This window comes from Elephantulus edwardii, unplaced genomic scaffold (genome assembly GCF_000299155.1).
Source record: "Elephantulus edwardii isolate Elephantulus edwardi_28Jun2011 unplaced genomic scaffold, EleEdw1.0 scaffold00096, whole genome shotgun sequence".
NCBI lineage: Eukaryota > Metazoa > Chordata > Mammalia > Macroscelidea > Macroscelididae > Elephantulus > Elephantulus edwardii.
In genome coordinates, this window is record NW_006399846.1 from 12,349,871 (window position 1) to 12,374,002 (window position 24,132).

Consider the following 24,132-nt stretch of genomic DNA (forward strand, 5'->3'; position numbering starts at 1 on the left):
GCAGACATTTCTAAAAGTTTTTAATCACACATGGTTGGGTTATTTTAGACTGGTTGCTTCCATGATACCCCATCCCCACTTAATGAGCATGCTTTTCCTGGCCACTTTGTCTCTAGAGCCCAGACCATCTCCAGGGCTTGAGTAACAGATTATCAAATTTGTGTTTCTTAGCATTTCATTCTGAGATGTAGCCTATACTTTACCTCTGTGTGTCCTTGCTCACTCCTGCGTATCTTTCAGCCTTCACTAATATCCTCAGCAGCATGTCACTGTCCTGTTGTACTCATCCTATTGATATTTGTTCACCCTTCTAGACCTTATCACTACTTAAGAGTTGTTATTGAGTATGATGCATAGTGATCCCATGATCATCAGATGTGAATCCTGTCTTGTCTTGTGCCTTCGTCACCAGCTCTAACATATTTGAGAACAATGCGTCCATGGAACGTTCTGGTGGCATTTCCCCCAAAACATACCTGTTTGTTCTTTTAGCAGTTGCTGTTCATGTACTCTTCTCTAACACCAAAGCTCAAAGGCATCCCTTCTCCTTCTGTCATCTTTATTCATTATTCAACTATCAGATGCACTTTAGTCCTCAAACTGACATTATTACTCCTCCATAATTTGGAGAGGTACCAAGGGTGTTGATTGTTGATCTAAGTAAGATGATGTTGACAGTTTCAGTTTTTAATTAATCTGTCATGATGTTGCCTATCAGTCCAGTGATAAAATTTTTTGTTCTTGATGTTGAGATATAATCCATATTACAGGCTGTAGACTTTGATCTTTTTTTAATAAGCACTTAAAGTCTTCCTCACTTTCAGCAAAGCAAGGTTGTGTCATCTGCATAATGCAGGTTGTGGTCAGTCTTCTCTGATCTTGATGCCACATTCTTTTTCATAGAGTCCAGCTTCTTGAATGATTTGCTCAGCATACAGATTGAATAGGTATGGAGAAAGGCTATAACCTTAACGTACACCTTAAACCATGTATTCTCTTGTTCTGTTTGGACAACAGCTTCTTGATCTAGGTTTCACATGAGTGTTCTGGGATTCCCGTTCTTCTCAGTGTCAGTGATAATTTGTTAATGCTATACGCAGTCACATGCCTTTGCATAGTCAGTAAAGCACAAATAGACATTCTTTGTTGTTGTTGTTGTTGTTTTTAATTATTATTAAATTTTATTAGTTTTAGTGAACATTTACAGAGATTTGGGGTTTTCATTCATTCATTCATTGTTGCACTGTTTTCTCTGCCCTCCTCCCCAGTTCGTTCTTCTCCCCCCTCAAATGTCTGTTTTAATTGTCCAATTGCCACAGTGCTTGTTGAAGCCAGTTCTGATTAATCTCCTTTGTCAGTGTGTCCTTTGCCATTCCCTATCTCTCCTCCCTGAGAGAGACTTCACCCTGATTCATAAGGAAAAGGGGATGGCGTACTCTCTTAGCTACTTCCTGATGAAAAGGGACGCTGTAGGTTTCAGGTTGAAGATCTTCCTTCTCTCACTACTCTAAAGGACCCCTTTGGCAGTAGGAAACACATAGACTATTATGGAGATTGATTTTGGAATTTAGATTCACTGTTATCAATTGTGCTTGCCGTACATGTTCATATCCTTGAAGATGTATCATGGAAGTGTTGCAGCCTTGCCGTCAAGCTTCAGCACTGGAAAAATCCTTGGTAAAAGACCAAAGACGGATAAGTTCCAGGCTGAAACCTGAGTGTGGCACTGAATTCTTAAGAGCAGGGTTCTCTTTTACTTCTTTGGACTACCAGCATCACACAGAACCTTACATATAGTAATTCTTTAGATGCCAGAACTGACATCACTGGCTTGTTGACATCTCATTGTCGCACTAAAATTTTTACTGTAATTTCAGCTGATAGTATGTATGTGTGGATGTTCTTTGTGTATGTGCATTTTCCCTTTTCTCACACAGTGAGACATGAAGGACTGTACATGCAAAATTATTTCTCACTTAAAAATTTCTAGGATTTTGATCTCAAGCATCACCTTTTGTCTCTCTTGACCCTCCAATCCATTCAGTTTTGTCATTCCTAATATTATTTACCTATAAAAGATATTATAATCTTGGTTCTTTAAAAAGGGGCTTGAAATACAGTCCTTAAAATTTATATGTAATTTGTTACTTCTTTATCCTTCCACTGTTGCAAACTCCTGTGTCCTTCTGAATTTTTTTTTCCTTTCACCTCACCTTTTCCATGCCCATTGCTCCTACCCAACCTCGTGTTTGATAACAACATCACTTCCTGGAACTGAATCTTGGATCTTCTCTAGCATTTCTCCCAAATAATATGTCCTGCACCGCACATTCAGATTACGTGTGTGTGTGTGTGTGTGTGTGTGTGTGTGTGTGTGTTTGTTTTCCTTACTGAAAACTCTCTGGTTTTTCTCCAGTACCTAAGGGTGTAGCTAGAGTGCTCCTTGAAGGCAAGGATGGACAAAGCTTTCCTCTTTCATACTTAACGACATGTAGTTAGGTGAGGCTATTCCTTGGAAAGGGACATCATTCTTGGACGGACAGAGGGTCAGCAAAGGAGAGGAAGACAATGAAATAAATTGACTCTATGACTTCAATAGTTTCTAATGTCTCAGAGATGGAGAAGATGGCACAGGGTAGGGCAGGCTTCAAGTTGCCTGTTCATAAGGTCACTGTAAGTTGTACTTAACAGGATGGCAACTACAATCTTAAGATGACGAGTATGCAGAGGAGAGGAAGACCTCCAGCGAGATGGATTGACATGGTGACTTTAGCAATGGGCTGAAGTGTTTCAGAATGGTGAGGATGGCACAGAGTAGGGCAGGGTTCAGGATGGATGGCGAAGAGATTGAGATTGTTCACAGCTTCAGTGTGCTCGGCTCCACATTCAACACTCTTGGCACCAGCAGCCAGGAAATAAAAAAATGTATGACTAGGGAGGATAGAAGGAGAACTGATGCCTTTGAGCTATGGTGCTGGAGAAGAGTATTGAATGTACCCTGGACTGCCAAGAAAACAAACCAATTCATCCTGGAGAGGGTTAAATCAGGCTACTCCTTGGAGGCAAGGAGTCTGAGGCTCCGTCTGACATACTTTGGACATGTTGCAAGGAGAGGCAGGTCCTTGGAGAGGGACATCATGCTTGGGAGGGTGGAGGGATAACGCAGGAGGGAAGGCCCTCTATGAGGTGGATTGATTCAGTGACTGGGGTAATCGGGATGGGTGTGTCAGAGGCAGTGTGATTGGCACAGGATAGAGCAGGGTTTAGGGCTGTTATACATAGGGTCGCTGTGAGTCGCAAACGACTCAACAGCACATAATAACAACAACAGCACAGAACTTGTGAAAGGGAAACTTGAGGAAGAAAAGCTGCTCTGGTTTCCTGGGATCCATTGTGGAAGTCACAGAGCTGCTTGCCAAATGGTCTCTCTTCTCTAAGCTGAGATGCTCTGTGGTCTGGTTGGATGTTGGTGGCCGGGTTGTTGAGAGCTGTCCTGGTGTTTGGATGTTAATGTAGAAAAAAAATACATATATAAGGTCTGCTGTGAACTAACTAGCCTTTCTGTATTTCTTTTCAGCTTGTCAAATACAATGCATCTTAGAACTTTCTAGCTTTTCAGTGCTAAGGATTTGTTTGTATATTTTAGGCAAGTTTCTGTTCTTTCTGGAGGGGGAAAAGAAACCCACCATGATGTTTTGGAGCCCCCTGTTCCTACTTTATGTCGAATCACTTATAGTTATTTCTGTACTTTTAGAAAAGAATATATTCTTGATCTATAAATGTATTCATATAAATTTGTGTGTGTCAGCAACAGTCATATTTGAGGATGGTCTGGGACTAGCTATTTATTTTGGTTTCCTTTCTGTTCCTCTTCATTGTCCTAAAAGGTGACATAGCCATTAACAAAATTGGCTCCTGGGTGTTTACGAGGAAATAGTTTGGTTGCAGCAGTGTGGATCTGTTCATTTTAGAGAGTTCTGAGATAAATAGGTTAGCCAACTGAAAGCGTTAATATTGCTGGTTTCAAGTCCCTTACCATTATACCCACTTGAGTTGATTTATACCTTACAGTTTAAATTGGCATGGGGCATGCCTTTGGGATTAAATTAATTCCTACCAAGTTAGAAAGCATCAGCTGCCAAAGTCAGGGGTGCCTTCTGGAGGCCCGTGTGCTTGTTTCTTCCTGTGTTCTAACCCCACACTTCAGGCATGCTGTCTTGGATAGCAGCTGGGGTAGTCCTTGAAGAGGGCCTGCTTTGCATCTCCTTTGTGTAAGAGCGATTCTGAGTCCCATACAGAAACCACGATCTTTGACTGAGACACAATATTGCAGTTGGTCCTTTTACCAATTAGGAAAGATTTGTAACCTTCTAAAAATAGAATATAACAAGCATGATCCTCCTTCCCTCTCTGCTGTTTTACCACCTTTCTTCCTTATGTAAACGCAAAAGTTATTTTGACTGAATAGCTATCCTGAAAATCTCTCATATTATTCATCCTTGCTTAGAAGTTGAAGAAAATAAAAGTTTTTCTCTCTGATATCTTACCTCTTTAGCAGAAGATTATAGAATATTGCTAGAAGGTTTAAGAGAAAGTAAACCAACAAAAACTACCTTGGTGTAATATCATTTGAGCATAGTTATGAAAATGAGTGGTTATTGTACAGTGCTTGAAATGTATCAATTTCTGACTGCATCATTTGAGTATAGTGGTTAAATGCTCAGAGGCTCACACAAAGTTGGGGTAGCATTCCCTAAAAGTTTGGTTTTGTTTTAGGAAAATGGTAACTCTTTTCCAAGTATTATTCCAAGGACCTTATTCCCTCTCATTGCCTATCAGAGATCAGAGATGGGTCTCCTGACTCTGTTCTTAGTTCTTTTCCCCAGTAGCAGCCACCACATGACTCAGAGGGATAGAGGAGATGGACCAGTGTTAGACATTTCCTAATGAACTGTGAAGCCAGCTGCAGAGGGGGCAAATCCTCTTATTCTCTGAAGCTACTCTCTGAAGCTGCAGAGGAGCAATGGGAACCAGACCTCTCTACTCTGTTCTGATTTGTAGCTTTTTCTTTTGGCTTTCTTTCTTCCTTTTTTCTTTTAATTCCTCCTCCTCCTTCCTATCCTAGAGCATCTTGGCAAAGTTTAGATTTCTGTGCACACAGCTGAGTGCTCACAGTGAAAAGGAAATACAAAAGGGGAGGAGAGGAGAAAAAAAGGTTGGGGGTGGGTAGACATTCTAAGAAGAGTATTCCTTATTGCTTAGTCTAAGACTTTCAACTCTGGTTGAAACTTAAGCAGTAAAGCTTTGAATAACTCAGGTTTCCAAATAGTTTTGAGGAGATAGTTTATTGGCTCATGGGCATGTTAGGCTATGTGTTAAAGGAATTTGAATTTCTATTGTTAAGAAACCCTTTTTGAATTTTGAAAGACCATTTTCTGCCTCTTGAGTTTTGCTCTTTCCCCTCAAACTGTAATTACAAGTAATACAGAATAATTGCAGTAATAATGATTTGTAGACCATTTAGTGTACACCAGGAACAGCTTCCCTTTTTTTAGGGTTACCTAATTTAATCATTTGGGTCTCTTGTTTCCTCGTGGGTGGGCAGTGCCTACTAACCTAAAGGCAGGTGATTCAAATACACCAACTGCTCTGTGGGAGAAAGATGAGCATTCTCCTTCTGAAGTTACAGCCTCTGGAAACCCAGTGGTGGCTCAGCTATGAATTAACAGCAATGAATTTTTTAAATGTAATCATTACAGTAACCCTCGGAAGTAAATAGTGTGAAAATTTTTCAACCAATAAACCACTCTCTTGTTTGACAGAATTTAAATGACATTCCTGGTCTTTGTTTTCTCTAAAAAGCGTTCTTATTCCATTTTTCACCATAGGATGATAAAAACGGAATCCTGTACTACCCTATTTTGATTCATCCATTTGTAGCAAAGAGGGAGGAGACAGATAAAAATTTTGCTCTTCAGTGGGTTTATCATCTATTTACAAATTCTTCATTTGAGAATTTGCTGAACTAAAGGGGGAAAGTTCATGGACAACTTCTTCCCTCCTGAAATATATTATTGTTTCCTTTTAAGTAAATATTTAATAACACAGCGAGTTGATTTCCCATTCATCATCTTCTACCCAAATTGTTCAATGATTTTGATTACAACATTCAAAAGGTGACAGCTTCATTATTATTATTTCCACTCTTAGTCTGTTTTGGATAGTTTCCTTGTCCTCTTACCATTTCATCTCTGATTTAATGCAATTGTTGAGCATTTAGTATCATATGTATGATTTTTTAAAGGAGTAGGTAGTCTTCTTTGGTGCTTGTTAATCAGTGTCATTTAATCAAGGGTAACTTTTTTTGCATGGGATTTTTTTTTTCTCATGAGAAAAATTTTTGTTGGCAACGTCCAAAGCATCTTAATCAGGGGCCTTTTTTACATCAGGCCTAATCAAGGTGTTGGCCTTGGCCACATCAGTGTCCTAAAACTTATTCACAACCTATTTGATCTGGTGCTTCTTAGTCTTAACATCTACAATGAATATAAGTGAGTTGTGATCTTCTGTCTTCTTGATGGCTGACTCAGTGGTCAGGGGAATCTTGATGATGATATTGTAGTGGCAAAGCTTATTTCCCCAAGGGGCACTCTTCCAGGGGTATTTGGGCTGCATGAAGGTAGGTGACTTGTGGAGCTTTCTTTTTTCTTTTTCTTTTTGTTGATTCTGAACAGGATACCCTTCAAGACTGTCTTCTTGGTCTTTAACGCTTTTGCTTTGGCTGCAGTTTGAGGAGAGCCGTGGGCTTTCTTCTTTACTTTCTATCTCATCCTCATAAAAAGGGTGACATGGTATTTTACAGTACCACTGAAAACTCCCCCCCCCCATAAAATTAATGTGTTGTTGTAACATCAAGTTGAAATCAATCCATAGCTGACCCACTAGCAGGTTTTCAGAGGCAGTTTCATTGCAGCCCAGGAGATTGCCCATCTTTCTCCTGTGTAGCAGCTGGTGGATTTGAACACCATGTCATTGGGATGAAGTGCACTACATCCACTAGGTCACCAGAGCTCCCTAAGTATGTTAGCATGAGCCTACATATTTTTTCTGTAAATTATCCAAGTAGCTTCTGATGATATGAAATGTATTAAGTTAGAATTATATTTTTAAAGCAATTTCACCCTTTTAACTCACTGACTTGTGAGATCATAAATCTGCATACAAAAATTGGATAATAAAAAAGGAAGACCAAAGAATCGATGCATTCACATTGTGGTTTTGGTGAAGAATATGGCTTATTATAGGAACTAAAGAATTCTTCCAGTCAGTTAGCTAGGAAGCTGTCCTCCAAATTTTCTATCATTGACTTGTGAACACATCTAAGGCTGCATCTGTTAGTTGAAACATGTCACTTGGTAGGTATCCCGTTGATTCCTGGGGCCTTATTTTTACCCCAATACCTTCAGTGCAGCTTGAACATCTTTCTTCATTACCTTTGGCTCTTGAGTACTTCCTGAAATATTTCACTGCCAAGAAATATAATCATAGACTTTGGCTCATGATATTGATGTCCTTGTTTCTCTTCATTTGCTGATTTATAAATAATTTTAAAACCATCAACTGAGGTATGACAACAATCTAGAACAAGAGGCATATTGCAAAATGGATTAGAGGAGGGGGAAGGAAGTAAATGAACAGCAATGAATTAATAAGAAAGGAATAAAATTTCTCCTCAAAAAAAAAAAAACACCAAAACAACACTAAACAACAACAACTCCATCATCTCTGGATAATAGTACCAGATATGAATGAAGCTCAAAAATCTTCTTTATCATATTTACTTCTTTTCTGCCTTCTACAGCCGACAAGTGTTGTTGTTTTTTTCAAATTCCACACAAAGAATTTGAATTTATTGGTTTAAGAATTATTTACAGAGGGATGAGGATGTTTGGGGAGGGGAGGGTTGTACAGTTTTGATGAGGGTGGTGAGGGAAATTACCAAGAATCTGGTGTGAAATATGTATTCAAATTTTGTAAATAAACTGGTATAATTTAAAAACATAATAAAACACATACATACTACAAATATTGTCAGTTCACCTAGTCGGTTTGTATTTAAGATTAATGGCATGTTGATAGATTCCATTTATAGGCTCAAAATAATGTATGGATCAAAGTAATTTGTGAGTTTTTGTTTGTTTGGGGGAGATTTTTTTTGTTGTTGTTTTTTCATCATATCACTCTTGAACTTTGTAGGTCTTGATTTTCTTCCTGTTGTTAAAGTTCTTGTTTAGCTTTAATTGCCTGTAAATTCATCTGATTGTTTAGTGTCAATATTTTCTAAAAATCAGCCAGGTATATTGTTTGAAATGTAGTATTGTATAATAATTTCATGGTTCATTCTAATTCCTAAATAGACACATTGAGTAAAAATAGGATTCTTCTGTGAGGAAAATAGGGCCTATCTTCTCATGAGTGATAAGTAATCTTGCAGTACACAGTTTAACAATTTATTTCAATTATATTTAATTCTTCAGTACATTTTAATGGGTTTCATAGCTGGACGCATAATCTATAAACTCCACAGGTTTTCATAACTATACTTTGGGAGCTGTGGTGACATTGTCCATAGGGAGTTGCACTGCTGACTCAAAGGCCATGCCTTTCTGGTGGTTCAAGTCCACTGGCAAGCTCTGATGGGGAAGAGTGGATGATCTCCTCCTGTGAAGTGTACACCCTTGGAAACACAGTAAAATGTTAGATATAAATGAGGTCTGTCTCCATTAGAATGAGATTGAGGTTTTAATCTTGATATGTTGTTGTTAGGTGCTGTTTGGAACCAACTCATAGTTGACCCTGCAGCGAATTTTCAGAGTCAATAAATCACATGGGAGGGAGGAGATTGCTCCCTAATCTTTATATAACTTAATAAAATCTGTAATGTTAGCATTTTTAGGTAAACGAGAGTCATTGACTCAAATACTGAATATAAGAATTTAATTCACAGTTTTGTCAGAAATTAAGTAGATTGATTTGAGAAATATATACTGGATAGAAATTTAGGTCTGTGGTATTATGATACTATATATCTTAACGACTTCTCATGATCAATACAGGCACTTGTTTGTGTTTTGGTCCTCCCATTTTAAGCATGTTTGTTCATGTTTCACATATCCTGAGCTTCTTTTCTCTCTGTTCCTACAGCTGTGGACTTACTGTAGGCTCCGACCTGTTATTTCCTAAACCATAAAATCCAGGCCAGACCCAGTGTCATTAAATTAATTTGTGAGGCAGTAAATCTTTGAATGTGGAAACTGGCCATCTTTATCCTGCAGAGCAGCTGGTGGGTTCAAACTGCTGACCTTGTGTTTTGGCAGTGCAGCACATCATGTACTGCTCTGCCAGAATTCCTATTTTCTATACCAGTGCTGTTGCCCAGATTAATAATGTGCACATGAGTCATGATTCCAATTCTACTTTCAGTGTATCTTGTGTTGGTCCTGAGATGCTTCAAGTGTAACGGGCTTCTCGATAATAATGTTACTGCTACACGGTCTTTGCTTCCGGGATCTTTCCCAATCATTTGCACTCTGCTCTCAGAAATCTGCTCATGTCCCCTTTCCTTTTCATATTCCATTTCATGTGTTAGTAAAGTCAAAAACCGTCCTCGTGGAATAGAATTAGTTGGCCCTTCTGCTCTCACATGCTGTTCTCTGATCACTGTCTCCACTTGAGGGGAGAATATTTGATATACTGTAGAAAACTGTTTGTAGCTTTTTTTAAGAAAAAATAAATAAAATTTTATTATAATTGTGATTTTAATGAATGTTTACAGAGAAGTTAGATTTTCATTACTTCATTATTGCACATTTTACCCCCTCTTCCTTTCCATGCCCCAAGTTCAATTAAAAAAAAAATCATTCAATTATCTACCTCTTCCCACCCACAGTCCTTTTTGCAATGATGTACCTCTTATTCTGAGCTCTTGTACATATAATGCCTAATCATATATTCCTTTTAAACAATTTTTTCCTTCATCTGTTCCAAGGCAGTGGTCATTATCTATCCCAATCTTACCATATTCTCCTCCCAAGTCCTGTAGTCTCCTTTTTGGTGAAGACTTTCCCATTCTTTTTTTTTATTTTATTATTATAAATAACTTTACTTCAGAGTACTCTGGTGGCCTAGTGGCAAGAAGCTGCACTGCAGTCCCTAAGGTGTGCCGTTCGAATCCTCAGATGCTCCACTGGAGAAGGAGGGGCAAACTCCTTCTGTGCCAGTTGGATCCAATTTGATGGTACACCAAATGAAAAATAAAAATAAAAATAACTTTACTTCCCTGTTCTTACTGCCTCAAATGTAGCTTTTCTTATAGTTACTCCACAACCAGGCTGGTTACCAACAAGACAGTTCCATCCTATCCCGATAGCACCGAGTAGAACTTTGCCTCAAGTTCCCCAGCCCATAAATCTTTCCTACAGTAGATTGCCACATCCTTGTACTGTGGAACAGCAAGTGGGTTTGAATCACTGACATATCGGTTAATAGCTGGGCATTCATCCATTCTAGTTAGTGGTAAAGAGATGTTTTGCCAACTCAAAGGCACACAGTTCAAATCTACCAGCTGCATCACAGGAACAAGATGGTCAATCTCCCTCCCTAGTGATTTACTGACTTCAGCTTGGTGCATTAACACCTAGGGCATCTTTTAAAAACACCAGGTTAGTGCAGAATTTAGCACCTGTTTCAAGAATCACTTTTGGCTTCTAATTTACAAGAATGAGGGGAAGTTAAGAGACAGCACAGGAATCAGTAAAAAATGTTTATCAATATATAATGGTCAGATAGTACTTAAGGAATTATTGCAGAGACCAACTAACTGGGCATCATCTAGGTAGATATTGGGAGTAGTTTTTCATGTAAACGGTGATTATTTGGTATGGTTTGGGTGAGGAGGAGAGAAAAGGAGTAAGTAACAAGTGATTGAAAGGGTTATTAAAATTATTGAAAGATCATGGGAAGGGTGCATGCCAGGGATGTGTCCTGTCTCCATACCTTTTCAACCTGTATGCAGAGCAGATTATCAAAGAGGCTGGGCTCTATGAGGAGAAGTGTGGCATCAGGATTGGTGGAAGATCTAATTAACAGTCTGCGTTATACAGATGACACAACCCTGCTTGCCGAAACTGAGGAGTACCTCATGCACTTGTTGCAGAGGGTCAAGGACTGCAGCCTTCAGTATGGACTGATGCTCAATGTTAAGAAGACAAAGATTCTCACCGCTGGACCAATTGGTAGCATCAGGATGGATGGCAAAGAGATTGAGATTGTTCACAGCTTCAGTTTGCTCTGCTCCACGGTCAACACTCTTGGCACCAGCAGCCAGGAAATTAAAAGACGTATCGCGATGGGAAAGTCTGCTATTAGGGACCTCTCTAAAGTACTCAAGAGCAGCGGTGTCTCTCTGGAGACTAAGGTGCGCCTGATACAGGCCATGGTATTTGTAGTCGCTTGTTATGCATCAGAGAGTTGGACAGTGACTAGGGAGGATAGAAGAAGAACTGATGCCTTTGAGCTATGGTGCTGGAGAAGAGTATTGAATGTACCCTGGACTGCCAAGGAAACAAACCGATTCATCCTGGAGAGGGTTAAACCAGGCTGTTCCTTGGAGGCAAGGGTTCTGGGGCTTCATCTGACATACTTTGGACATGTTGTAAGGAGAGACAGGTCCTTGGAGAGGGACATCATGCTTGGTAGGGTCGAGGGACAGCACAGGAGGGGAAGGCCCTCTATGAGGTGGATTGATTCAGTGACGGGGGTAATCGGGATGGGTGTGTCAGAGGCAGTGTGATTGGCACAGGATAGAGCAGGGTTTAGGGCTGTTGTACATACGGTCGCTATGAGTCACAAACGACTCGACGGCACATAACAACAACATCATGCCTTAGAATAGAATTCCAGCCATGGAAATTGGCTGTGCTTGTTTAAAGAGTTCTGGTTTGTGGTGACCTTGGAGAAGTCTTTTAACCTTTATGGACTTAGTGTTTTTATCTTTAAATTAAGAGTTGGTTGAAATACGAGGTCTGTAATTTACCTTTTAGCTCCTTGCATTCAAGGAGGGATTCTGACTTACCAATCAAAGGTGGTCTGGCACTTTTGGCTTCAAGGATTAATTTCTACATAATTGCAGTTTCCTTTGGAGTCTCACTCAGAGACCAAGCCAAAAATGTGAGCTGTTTAAATATTCCCTTGCCTTGCCCTTCATTTATAGAATTACTGGTACATCTTGAATGCCTTTCCTTGGTGCAGCCATTTCCGTCATTCAGCATGCCCTTCAGAATCCTTCTCCAGAATGCTTGCTTGCACTAATAACAATTTGCCTCTCACCCTCCGTCAACCACTAGAATTTATCTTAGACACTTCAGCTGTATTAGTCTCACCATGCCTCTTCTCTATAAAAATAAACTGTAGTGGATCTCCATTGTCATCTAAAGAAAGGCCCAACTCATTAGCTCCGTCCTCAGTATCATCTGTCAATCTTAGCTCACATTACTCCCCTTCACATAATCTATAGAATAGTTGGACTGAACTTAATATCCTCTCAGTGCCTTTGATTATGTTACCCCCTGCACCTGGTCATGCTCCGTCCCTGCCCCCATTGTCACACGGCCACCTTCTTCATGAAATCTCTTCAGCTTTGAGCAGCCAGAAGTAATTCTTTCTCCTCAACTCCCATAGCACTCCTAGGATCTTCTGTGTGCCTATTAGTGTTAATTAGTTTGTTTTTCTTTTCTGTACTTCCTTATCTGTCCTAAACAAACTAATCTCCTTAGGAAATACTGTATTATTTTATACATTGTGGGTGTCCACTAAAAGTTGGTTGAATGAATGAATGAAAGTTCAGATTCTTATTGGCTCTGGTAGAGTTCTATTTTTAGATAACCACTAACAAGAATATAGAAAAGAGCTGTGCCCACAGGAGTTACTAAATTATTATACGCATAAGAGCCATAATAAAGATGTGTTAAAAATGCTTTGATTTATATTAAAGACATTTATTTCTTTCTTGAGCCTTTTTTTTTAAGAGAGAAACTTATATTTTCAGGGAAATAGATTTTTTCCCATTTTACTCACCCAAGATATTTGGAAAGAGGGTTTAAATGAAACAGTTAGGGCTTTTAAATCATTTATAAAAGAGCTTTTACTGCCATTTTAGTATATTATTGTTATTGTTGTTGTTAGGTGATGCCAAGTCAAGTATAGCAACCCTATAAATAAAATATTCAAACCCTCTTCTATCCTGTGGCATTCTCATACTTTCTGACACACAAGAGCCCATTGCAGCAGTCACCACTTCAGTCCACCTGATCAAAAGCCTTCCTTTCCTTTGCCGACCCTCATGTCCATATCCAAGGAATAGCCCTCATAGCAACATGCTCAAAGTATGTGAGATGAAGAGGCCATGTCATCAGGGACATCATTGCTGATGTCAGATGGATCCTGGCTGAAAGTAAAGAATACCAGAAGAGTGTCTTTGTGCTTTATTGACTATGCAAAGGCATTTGACTATGTAGATCATAACAAGTTATGGCTGACATTGAGAAGAATGGGAGTCCCAGAGCACTTAATTGTGCTCGTGTGAAACCTAGACCTAGACCAGGAGGCTGTTGTGTGAACAGATTAGGGAAACACTGCGTGTTTTAAAATGAAGAAGGGATTGCATCTCTCTATTTTAGTATATGCTGTTGTTATGTGCCATCGAGTCACTTGCAGCTCATTGCACCCCTATGTACAACGGCCCTAAACCCTGCTCTGTCCTGTGCCAATCGCACTGTCTCTGACACACCCATCTCAATTACCTCAGTCACTGTATCAACCCATCTCCTGTGCTGTCCCTCCACCCCCTCAAGCATGATGTCCCTCTCCAAGAACTGACCCCTCTTTGCAACAGGTCCAAAGTACATCAGATGAAGACTCAGAATCCTTTCCTCCAAGGAGCAGCTCACTTTAACCCTCTCTAGAATGAACCTGTTTGTTTTCTTATATATTATCATCAAAACCAAAAACCTATTGGAAGGACAACTATGGTCCATTCCAACTTAACGATACACAATAACAACCAATAACAACAGTACCATAAAGTTAGGAAGTTCTGGTAGCTTACTTTTAAGAAGTTGTGCTGCTAACGCAAAGGCATATGGTTTGAATCTACCAGCTGTTCTGTGGGAGAAAAGTTAATAATCTCCTCCTATGTGACTTACTGCCTGTGAAAACCTGCTAGAGGGTCGGTCACCTGCGAGTTGGCTTGGAATTGATTTGATGATAGGTACCAGCAGCCAAAACAGTAAACTCTGTGGCACATCACCCACACCATATAATTATTGTTAAGATGGGAAATTACATCCAAGGAATATATTTCAGTTTGTTATTTCAGTGAATTATAGGTTTTATTCTAAACTAATTCATTGTATAGGAGTCCCTTGGAAAATGCAGAAACTAGACAGCATCCTAGTTGAAACTACTACTAAAAACAAAAGAGAAACTACTGGCGGAATTTTATTGTATAAAATCATGTCAGAAAACATTAACATTAGGCGTATGAAGAAAAATGGTATCACCTAAACTTTGTTACTTTTAGTTTGAATGGCTTTTGTTAGGTAGTGTTTGTATAGACTGCTGTGCTGTCACTTCAATCTTGTCTTTCAAAACCCCAAGGAAGTTAAACCGATCTCACCTAGGACTAGACTATTAACATAGGTATTACCTCACTTCTCTCTAGATGATGTAAGATTAATCTCATTTATAGCAATCTGCTATTCCCAGTCATATTGCAGTAAAACAAAACAAAGTCATTGTCATTGTATTAGTTCTGATCCTTGATGACCCTGTCAGAAAGAAAAGATTGCCTCAGAATTTCTGAGGCTGAACTTTACAAAAGTGGATGGCCTCTTCTTTTTTCCCATGGAGCAGCTAGTGAATTTGAACCATCAACCACGTAATTAGCAGCCAAGAGCTCTTGACCACTGCACTGCAACGCTCCTTATAGTAGAACATTGCTGTTGCTGGCAAATTAAACCTACCCATAAATGACCCTCCAGTAGATTTTCAGAGGCAATAAATCTCATAGGAGGAGATTGTCCATCTTTCTGCTGCGGAGCAGAGCAGCAGGTCTATCCAAACCACATGCTTTTTGGATCACCACATAACTTCTTACCTACACTAGCATGTTGTATGCCTTCAAGTCAGAACCTATCCATAGCTGACTCTGCAGTGAGTTTTCAAGGCAGTTAATCACACAGGAGGAGATTATAGGCCTCTTATATTGGCATGTCGTTGCGTGTCGTTGAGTCAGAACCAACCCATAGCTGACCCTCCAGCAGGTTTTAAGAGGCAGTAAATCTCAAGGGAGAATTATTGCCCATCCTTTTCCTTATATTGGTGTAATGCTTCCCAAACAGAAACTGCCACATTTCTTTGTACTCATTTATAATTTGGTTTGCTGTGCATATTTCAAAACTATTTATAATACTTAAAGCTGCTAAAGAAATAAAGACTAATCAATTACATGTTTGCTGCTTTGTTTTCTTTTATCTTTACAGTAGAAGGTAATAGAACATTCATATGAATTATGTTCTTTGTCAGTTTACACTTAACATTTATTTATCAAAAGCAAAAATAACATACATTTTCTTTTTTCTTTTATGCTAGTAATAGAAATGGGGCTTGGTAGGGAGGATTGGGATAAACATAAAACAAAAAGTCTGCCTCTAATCACTTTTCTAAAGAGCTCTGATGGCATAATCCGTAGAGAGTTGCTCTGTTAACCTCTCTGGTGTTTCTAACTCTCCATCATCTCTGCAGGAGAAAGATGAGTGTTCTCCTTTTAAGCATTTTACAGCCTCTGGAAACCTGCTATGAAGGGTTAGTGATGAGTTGGTTCCAACTGACAACAGTGAGTTAGCTTTTTTAAAGTTGCTTTTCTCCACTGTTGAGGGGAAGTGCAGACTTGATCCGTGGCAAGCAGTTCTGTTACGTTGACTGTTCATTTAACTGGCACTTTGGGGGCAGAGATAGCTGACAGATTTTATAAAAACTTTGCCTACGTTTGATCTGTTAATCTCGGGCTCTCTCTCCCTTTCCCCTCAGGAGCTAGAAGCAGCTCTTCACAGAGATGACGTTGAGTTTATCAGTGACCTGATTGCTTGCCTGCTACAGGGTTGCTATCAACGAAGAGATATCACGTGAGTAATCCTTATTGAGTATTTCTTACAAGGGAAACTAGCCCTATCATAGTGATGTTTCATGTCTCATATAACAAGTCAAAGCTGTTTGTTAGCCAATAAGTTAGCTTCATATCAGACTCTGTACAAGTGGGTTCCTCAGCCCTACATTGGGCTCTTTCTGTAACTCAGTTTTTGTTCTATTAAAACCTGCAAGCTTATTTCACTCTCGCAAATGTGTTCTACCATTTATGGTTAGATACAGTTAAGTTAATAGGTACACCTCTGTTCCTGATTTTTGTTTGCAATATTGGCAAAATATTGCCTAACAAACTAATTTTGGATTTTAGTGCTTTTTTGCCTCTCATTGTAGCTTCTGTTGTTCACATACCAATAGTAATTTTAACACTAAACGTTTTCTATGCCTGCAACTTCCAAATAAGAGACTTGCTGTGCTATAGAGATTTGTAAACATTTAGGGTGTGATGTCACTTTCCAAGGAATGACCCCTTCTCTAGCAACATGCCCAAAACAGTATGTAAGACGAAGCTTTGTTATGCTTGACTCTAAGGATTGCTTTAGCTACACCTTCTTCTTGTTCTTTTGACAGTCCATGGGATATTTAGTTCTTTCCTCCAACACCACACTCAGAGCCACTGATTTTTTTTTTTTATGGTGAGAAAAAATTTATTATATTTAGAATTAGCCCGCTGGACTCAGTTTAGATGATCCCAATTTTGTTGGCAACATCCAAAGCATCATAATCAGGAGCAAGTCGAACATAGGCCTTCTTCTCTCCATCAGACCTAATCAAAGTGTTGACCTTAGCCACATCAATGTCATAGAGCTTCTTTACAGCTTGTTTAATTTGGTGCTTATTGGCCTTGACATTCACAATGAACACAAGTGTGTTGTTATCTTCTATCTTCTTCATAGCTGACTCAGTGGTCAGGGGAAATTTGATATGATGGCATAGTGGTCAAGCTTGTTTCTCCTTGGGGCGCTCTTCCGGGGGTATTTGGGCTGCCGTCGGAGTCTCAGCGTCTTAGGCCGCCAGAACGTGTGTGACTTGCGGATCTTCTTTTTTTTTTAGCTGCGGACGCCCTTTAGGACTGCCTTCTTGACCTTTGCTTTGCTTTGGCTTCAGTTTTGGGAGGGGCAGGGGCTTCCTTCTTCGCTTTCAGCGTCATCTTCGTAGAAAGGGCCAGAACCACTGATTTTTAAATCATGTGAATGTCTGATTCATAGTGACCAATGCTAGTCCACCTCAGCTCACTAATGCCTAGGGGTGTTTTTTTTTAAGAACATGTGTGTTGGTCTACCAAATGTCAGTCATTGTGTGTTCCATTTACCTAAGCTCTGGTGGCCTAGTGGTAAGGAGTTGTGCTGCTGACTCAAAAGGCGGGCATGTCTGTCTAAAGCACATACAACCAGATGTGAAGAATAATATTTAAACTGAGTCTATACATTATGGTGTAATCTAGGTCAATATCTGCATATTAACAGGCCCATTGAATAAATGAATAAACTCTTCAGAAACTGCAGGTAGGAAGAATTCTTTCTCCCACGCTCTAAAACAAGAAACAGGTTGATCACCTGGCATGGAGCCTAGCAGTTAAAATGTGGAGGGCAAAGTTTTCTTATTAAATAGCTATTTCTTTGAGCTTCAGTCTTGATCCCTATGTGTTGTTTTGTTACCCTCATCGAAAAGTGAACTTTTACATTTAAATATCAATTTGAAAGGAGGGGAATCCCAATTTGGAGTTTCTAAAGAACATTTGAAGCCCCATGGTAGTGCCAGAAGTTAACAACCAAAAGGTTGGTGGTTCAAGTCCTACTCAAGGCATTTTGGAATAAAGTTAAGGTAGTCTGCTTTTGAATAGTCAGCTGTTGAAAACTCTGTGTAGTACAGTAATCACTCTGACTCACATGAGATTTCCAAGAGGTGGAGTCATCTTAATGGCAAGGATTATGGTGTGGCATAAGAAACATCTCGTGATCTAACACTATACAGAATGCTTTCTGCTAAGACAGCCATCACCTAGTGGGAAAACAAGACCTGTATGCTCTTCTCCCTCATGTTAAATCTCGGTGTCACATACCACGTATCATTTTACTAGCAGCCCACACTACCTATTTTCTTTCCCTTCTGGGCTTCTGAAGCCATTTGAGTGCCGCAGGGTGGATTGGCTAGTGGCAGCAAAAGTGGACTCTAACATAACAGGGAGTGTGAGGGTAGCCCTGATTCAGGCAGTGTTATACATATGGTCACTGTGCATTGGCACTAACTTGATGGTCCCTAGCAACAACATTATAAAGGAATTATCAAGAGAATTTTATGTGCTTCTTTCCTGGTAAATGGCCATAACCAAAGTGTTCTGTTATTATTAGGTGCCGTTTAGTAGGTGACCCTTTGTACAACAGAATGAAATAGAGCCCTATCATGTGCCGTCCATATAATTTCTGATGTGTTTAAGTCTGGTTAATTTTATTTGTATCATGTCATTCATTTCTACTATATACTGTAGAAAAATCTATATTAACAGAATGGTGGTTATCTTACAGGGTATTGATAGTTTTAATGCATCCTCTTTCTGTCATTCTTCATATTTTTACATGACTTTGTTTTCTTTTCTTGTAAAATAAGGGGAAGAAATGGTAGATGGTCATCTTGGTAATAAGGCCCTAGTTTATAGGAAAGGAAACTGAGATCCAATCAACACTCTAAATTACTTACCAGGTCTTAAAGTCAATTAGAAGGTTAGTAGTGCCAACAGCCTCTTGCCTTTAAGGTAAGAGAAAATGCAAAGAATTGAAAGGACAGGAGGCCAAAACTTCTATTAATCTTCAAATTTGAATTTTAAGACCTTTGTGTATTAGGTCTTCTTCATGTGTAATTAATTATACATATTGACAGTGCAAAAATTAAACTTTTTTCAATACTCATCACATGCAGTATAGACCAGAAATCTTCAGCCCATCCCGGGAGAGAGTAAACTTAGAGATTTTTAGTCTATGATTTAGGGGGGAGGGTTCAGGAGGAGGGTGTACTTGCATGTGCAGTATGTATGTATCCAGCATTTAAAAAACTTATTCATGAAGTATTTTATGTAGATATTTACACATAGGTCAGATAACATTTATATACTTCAGTTTTATAATGGTTTAATGGTCAAATCAGAATGTCCTCTGTTTCTTTTAATATCTGCCTCACAACTTCTCCGTTTTGCAGACCACACAGACATCACTATTTGTGAGAGATGAGTTGATTGCCTACTAACCTTTCTTTAATAGTGCTAAAATATTGCAACACTTGCAAGTACCAGTTTCCTCCTAATCATAACATTACGTCAGCTACTCCTAAATGATCTATTTTGAAATGAGTGGCTAATTTATTAAAAAACATGACTTCAGTCAAATGTCATAAAATTCCCAGTGTTCTAAGTAAGAGGGAAGAGACATGGGAGTTTTATTTTGTTCTCTCTCTCAATACCAGCTCCTCCTTTGACCTTTCAGCTGCTGAAAAATATGAACCAGAATCCTTCAGAAGCTAAAAGGAGCTCCAAGCTTTCACCATTCATTCTCCTCTAGTATGTGTATGGGGGTGCTGGAAGATGAGAGGTTAAGGGGTGGGTGGGTGAGGTGCAGCACAAGTCATGACACTGTGGTGAAGAGCTGCTCTATAAAGTCAGAGCCTGCCTGCTAGCCAAAACTAGGGCAGGAAAATCAGCAAGCAGGTGCTTCAGCATTTTCCACTCTCTGTCCTGCTAAAAATTGTCATTGAATATTATGTAAAAAGTTATCAGTGATTTTCATTTCTTTGTACCTGAAGAAGAAATATTTCTGCATGGCCACATAAGTTTGGGCCCTAAGATTCTGGGTTAGTTGTGTCGACTGAGGTTTTAGTCTTCAGCATTTATAAAATTTACTAATAAAGTACATATACTCACAGAGAAAAGTACACCACACAGAGAATTTTTCACAAACTGAGTGCACCATATCAAGAAAGACCATTATTAGGCTTTCTACTTTCTGCATTACCATGAATTATCCATAAAGTTGTTATTTTGTTTACCATTGTTGATCCTCTAAGAGTGAAGGTGAATGCAAGGCTCTAAGTGGTGTAAGCAGTTTCAGCTAAAGGATGAATCTACCCTTAGAGAAAGGCATAGTGATCTCCTTTCAAATAACCACAGCTGGGGTGAGGTTTGGGTTTGAGGGTGGGCTCAAGAAGATGCACATGCTTCCACAGACACTTGAGTAAATAAATTCATGAATGCTATTTCTGGCACTAACATTTCTATTATGTGACACCAAGAAAGCAAATTAATTTATTTGTTGATAACTTGTCTCATCATTAAAATTGGAATAACAGTTTGTTATTGTTAAGTTCAGTGAAATTAATTTCTAGATGTTCCTCAATGTCAGTTGTTCTCATCGTGTGTAGTAGATACATGGTAATTTGTTTTGGGCTTTTATTTTCTACCCATGGTGAATGGAAAGTAAACTTTGATTCAAGCAAATTTCTCCTCTTGATTGCCATATTTTAAAAATGAGTTTGCATACTTTTTCTGAATAGGGCGATAGAATTCTATTCTACTTTTATTTGTTCAGTCTAACCTTTAAATTGTTATATAAAACTCATTTCTCTTAATTGTCTTCTCCATGCTAAGTTTTTTATATCTACAGAATAGAATAATAAATGGTGTTGTCTAATTACAGTAATGTGATTATTAACATGCACTCAGTGGCATGTAGTAGCAGATCTAGACAGCGGGAATCGCATAGCTAACCGATAGGTGGCGCTCTCTGGCAGCCTCTGTACAGTGGAGGGTCAACTGTGCATTGATTCCCACTTAAAGACAGTAGGTTTGAATTTTGAGCAGAAGATCTGATTCTGTTGTGCCCAACAGGTTAAGAGACACATGCCTCCAAATTATAAGTGAGGTATTTTATTTGCTGTGCAGTGAGGGGGAGGGGATCCCAGCAGCATTGCAGGAGTCCCCCCATCCCCTAGCTTTCAGCATGGTGCTTTTATACCCTTTCTCTCCTCTAGATCCTGACTGCGTGGGCCTAGGCTACAATATCCTGCTGTTGACATATTTCTGAGGATACAGTGACATAGTCACTGCAAAACATACAGTGCAAAACATCTACATCTTGGGTTTATCAAGGGTTGCAAAATGTTTACAATAAACAATAGCAACTACTATTTTGGAAAATGAGTCAAGACAAAACTTTATGGCTCTGGGCAAAAATTGTCCATGCACAGCGTTTGGTAACTCAAATGGACTGAATGCTACGTACAGTGGAGTCTCTTTGGCTTCCCAGTCCTCAAGATACCTATTTTAATCTCTGAGGATTGATCTACATAGCCATTATGTGGAGACACTAGAAATATCTGTAATGTAATAAAGAAAAATCTAAAAAAAAAAAGAAAAATCTAATTTCCATTTTGCAAATTGTACAAAGGTGTTAACTAAATATTCTGAGATCCTCATGTTGTTGCTGAGTATCGTCGGATTAGAACCCTCTAGCCAGTTTTCAGAGGCACTAAATCACATGAGCAGATTGCCTATCTTCTCCCACAGAGCAACTGATAGATTCTAACTGTATACCTTTGGGTTGATGGTGCAGCTTGCAGCTTCTTACCACTAATCCCCCAGAACTTGGGTAGAGCTCCTTTATTGTAGGAATAGATGTAAGATTTCAGTAATGTTATGTGCTGTTGATTCGGTCTCATTTCATAATGACCCTATAAGATGAAGTAGCATTGCCCCATAGGATTTTTTAGACTTGTACTACTTTGGGAACAAACTGCTTGCTCTTTTCTCTTGAGTTGCTAGTAGGTTTGAACCTTTGCATTTGCAGCTGAGTGCTTAACTGCTGTAGGTTAGCCGAGATGAAAATGTAGTCTTATTTTCTCATCCAACTTTACAGACAACATGAATTTCTGTTTTAAAAGATTTTTCAGGACTGTGCTAAATCTGAAGTTCAGAATTGATATTTCAGAAGTGAAAGGAGCCTTAAATATTTTGTAGTTAATACCGTTGTCATTATCATCATTATCATTTTAATAGGTGAAGAAATTAAGGCCACTATAAAGAGGCCTGAATCTCATCAAGTCTCTAGATAAAGTTATTAGTTTGCAAAAAATAATGAATGAAGATCATTTGTAACCAAGAAGTTGCAATCTACAAAATTCAGAATCAGTACTGGCATCATCAGTACTGTTGTTGGATGCTGTGAGTCCCATTTTGGTGTGAACTTTGTGGCAATATTTGATCTCACAATAAATCTCTGTGTAAGGCAGTAGGGTTTGGTAGCATGCAACAAGCTGCAGTACAATCTCAAAGGCACACAGTTCCAATCCACCACCTGCTCCGTGAGAGGATAGACAGTTTCCTCCCATGTGATTAACTGCCTTTGAAAACCTGCAGTTATGGGTCAGTTCTGACTCAGTGGTACACAACAACTACTTTAGCTATATTTCATTTATATTAAGAAATTTGTTGTATTTAACACACATCATTTAGAATAGAATTTTAGTTGAAAAGCTCTTTAGAACTTCATTTTGCTGAACCCTTTTCCTCCCCTCACCCCAAAAAGGGTCTAAAAAAATTACACTTTCTCCTTGGATGAAGTAAAGAGATGCTAGAATAGCCCACATGGCTAGGAACTGCAGATGTCATTCCTCGAGAACTGTTAAGTGTATATATAGCTATATACTCTCATGAATAAATCATATAAACAAAATAAATTTGGAAAGACAAGTCACAGAACAGGACAATGAACCATGTTCTCAATATTATCAATCTCATTACCTGACTTTTTGCATTTATGGCATACCAAAAAATCTACCATCCAATTAATATTAGTAAGATTCTGAAAAATTCCTTTTCCCTACATAAAATAGTAAACACATGAGAGCTCTTTGATTACTTTGCTTTTTTTCTCCACCCCCCCCCCATTTCTTTGCCCATTTCCTCCATCATTATATACGGTTACTAATATTTTTCTTTAGCTTTCCCAATAAAACAATTTTAATGACTCAATCATTCATCAGTTTGCTGCTTTTTCTGCATTTTAAGCACTTAGAGGCTTAGAAAAAATAGGACCAACTGAAAGGTGCCACCCAGAGGCATGTTGAGAGATTGTCTTTGACAATCACAGAATTGAAAAACCCTTGAAGGAGTTCTCCTTTGTTCATATGTTGCCACTGAGTCAGAACATTTAACATTAAGTACTTTTTCTAGTAGGCATCAAAAGACTTTCACACACACCCATTTTTTAAAAAACAATAATAACAACAACCTCACACCGTTTATTTTGATCTGGTAATAATATAGGGGTAATCAATTAACTGTGATCACATGTTTTAGAAATATATAACAAGACACGTAAAAGGTGGGAAAGCTCTAAAAACTGTTGTCCTCAACAACTTTCCATTCATGATCATTTCTAATTAGATACACTTTGTAGAGTAATGGCATCCTTTTAACATGATTTGGCTCAGTTCTTTTTTTAGCCTTTGTCAGCTCATCTTTAATAGAGTGGTTTTCAGAAAACCTAGACTAATTCATACTGTATAGTGGTCTTTACCCATAGACTTGTGATTTCTACTCTTCTGGAAATTAGTTAAAATACTAAATTTCATTTTCAGGTGTAGTTAGGTACTTAATACTCTGTAATATATTATTTCTAAATTAAAGCCACTTTAAAATTAACAAATAAAGATACCATTTGACCCAGCAATTCCACTACTGGGAATATACCCTAAAGAGACCATAAATGACATCCAAGTAGATATACGTATACCCATGTTTATCGCGGCTTTGTTTACAATAGCAAGGAGTTGGAAACAACCTAAATGCCCATCAACAGACGAATGGGTAGAGAAGCTGTGGTATAT

The 24,132-nt window shown here is 38.7% G+C and overlaps 1 protein-coding gene across 1 annotated transcript in view; it reads left to right on the forward strand.

The window, feature by feature from the left end:
• The window catches only part of CECR2 (cat eye syndrome chromosome region, candidate 2), a 199,348-nt gene that overhangs the window by 119,338 nt on the left and 55,878 nt on the right, over positions 1-24,132 (forward strand). Inside the window, exon 2 of the mRNA XM_006891382.1 lies at positions 16,147-16,241. Within this exon, the coding sequence (XP_006891444.1) occupies positions 16,147-16,241 (95 nt within the window). The remainder of the gene's footprint in view (positions 1-16,146; positions 16,242-24,132) is intronic.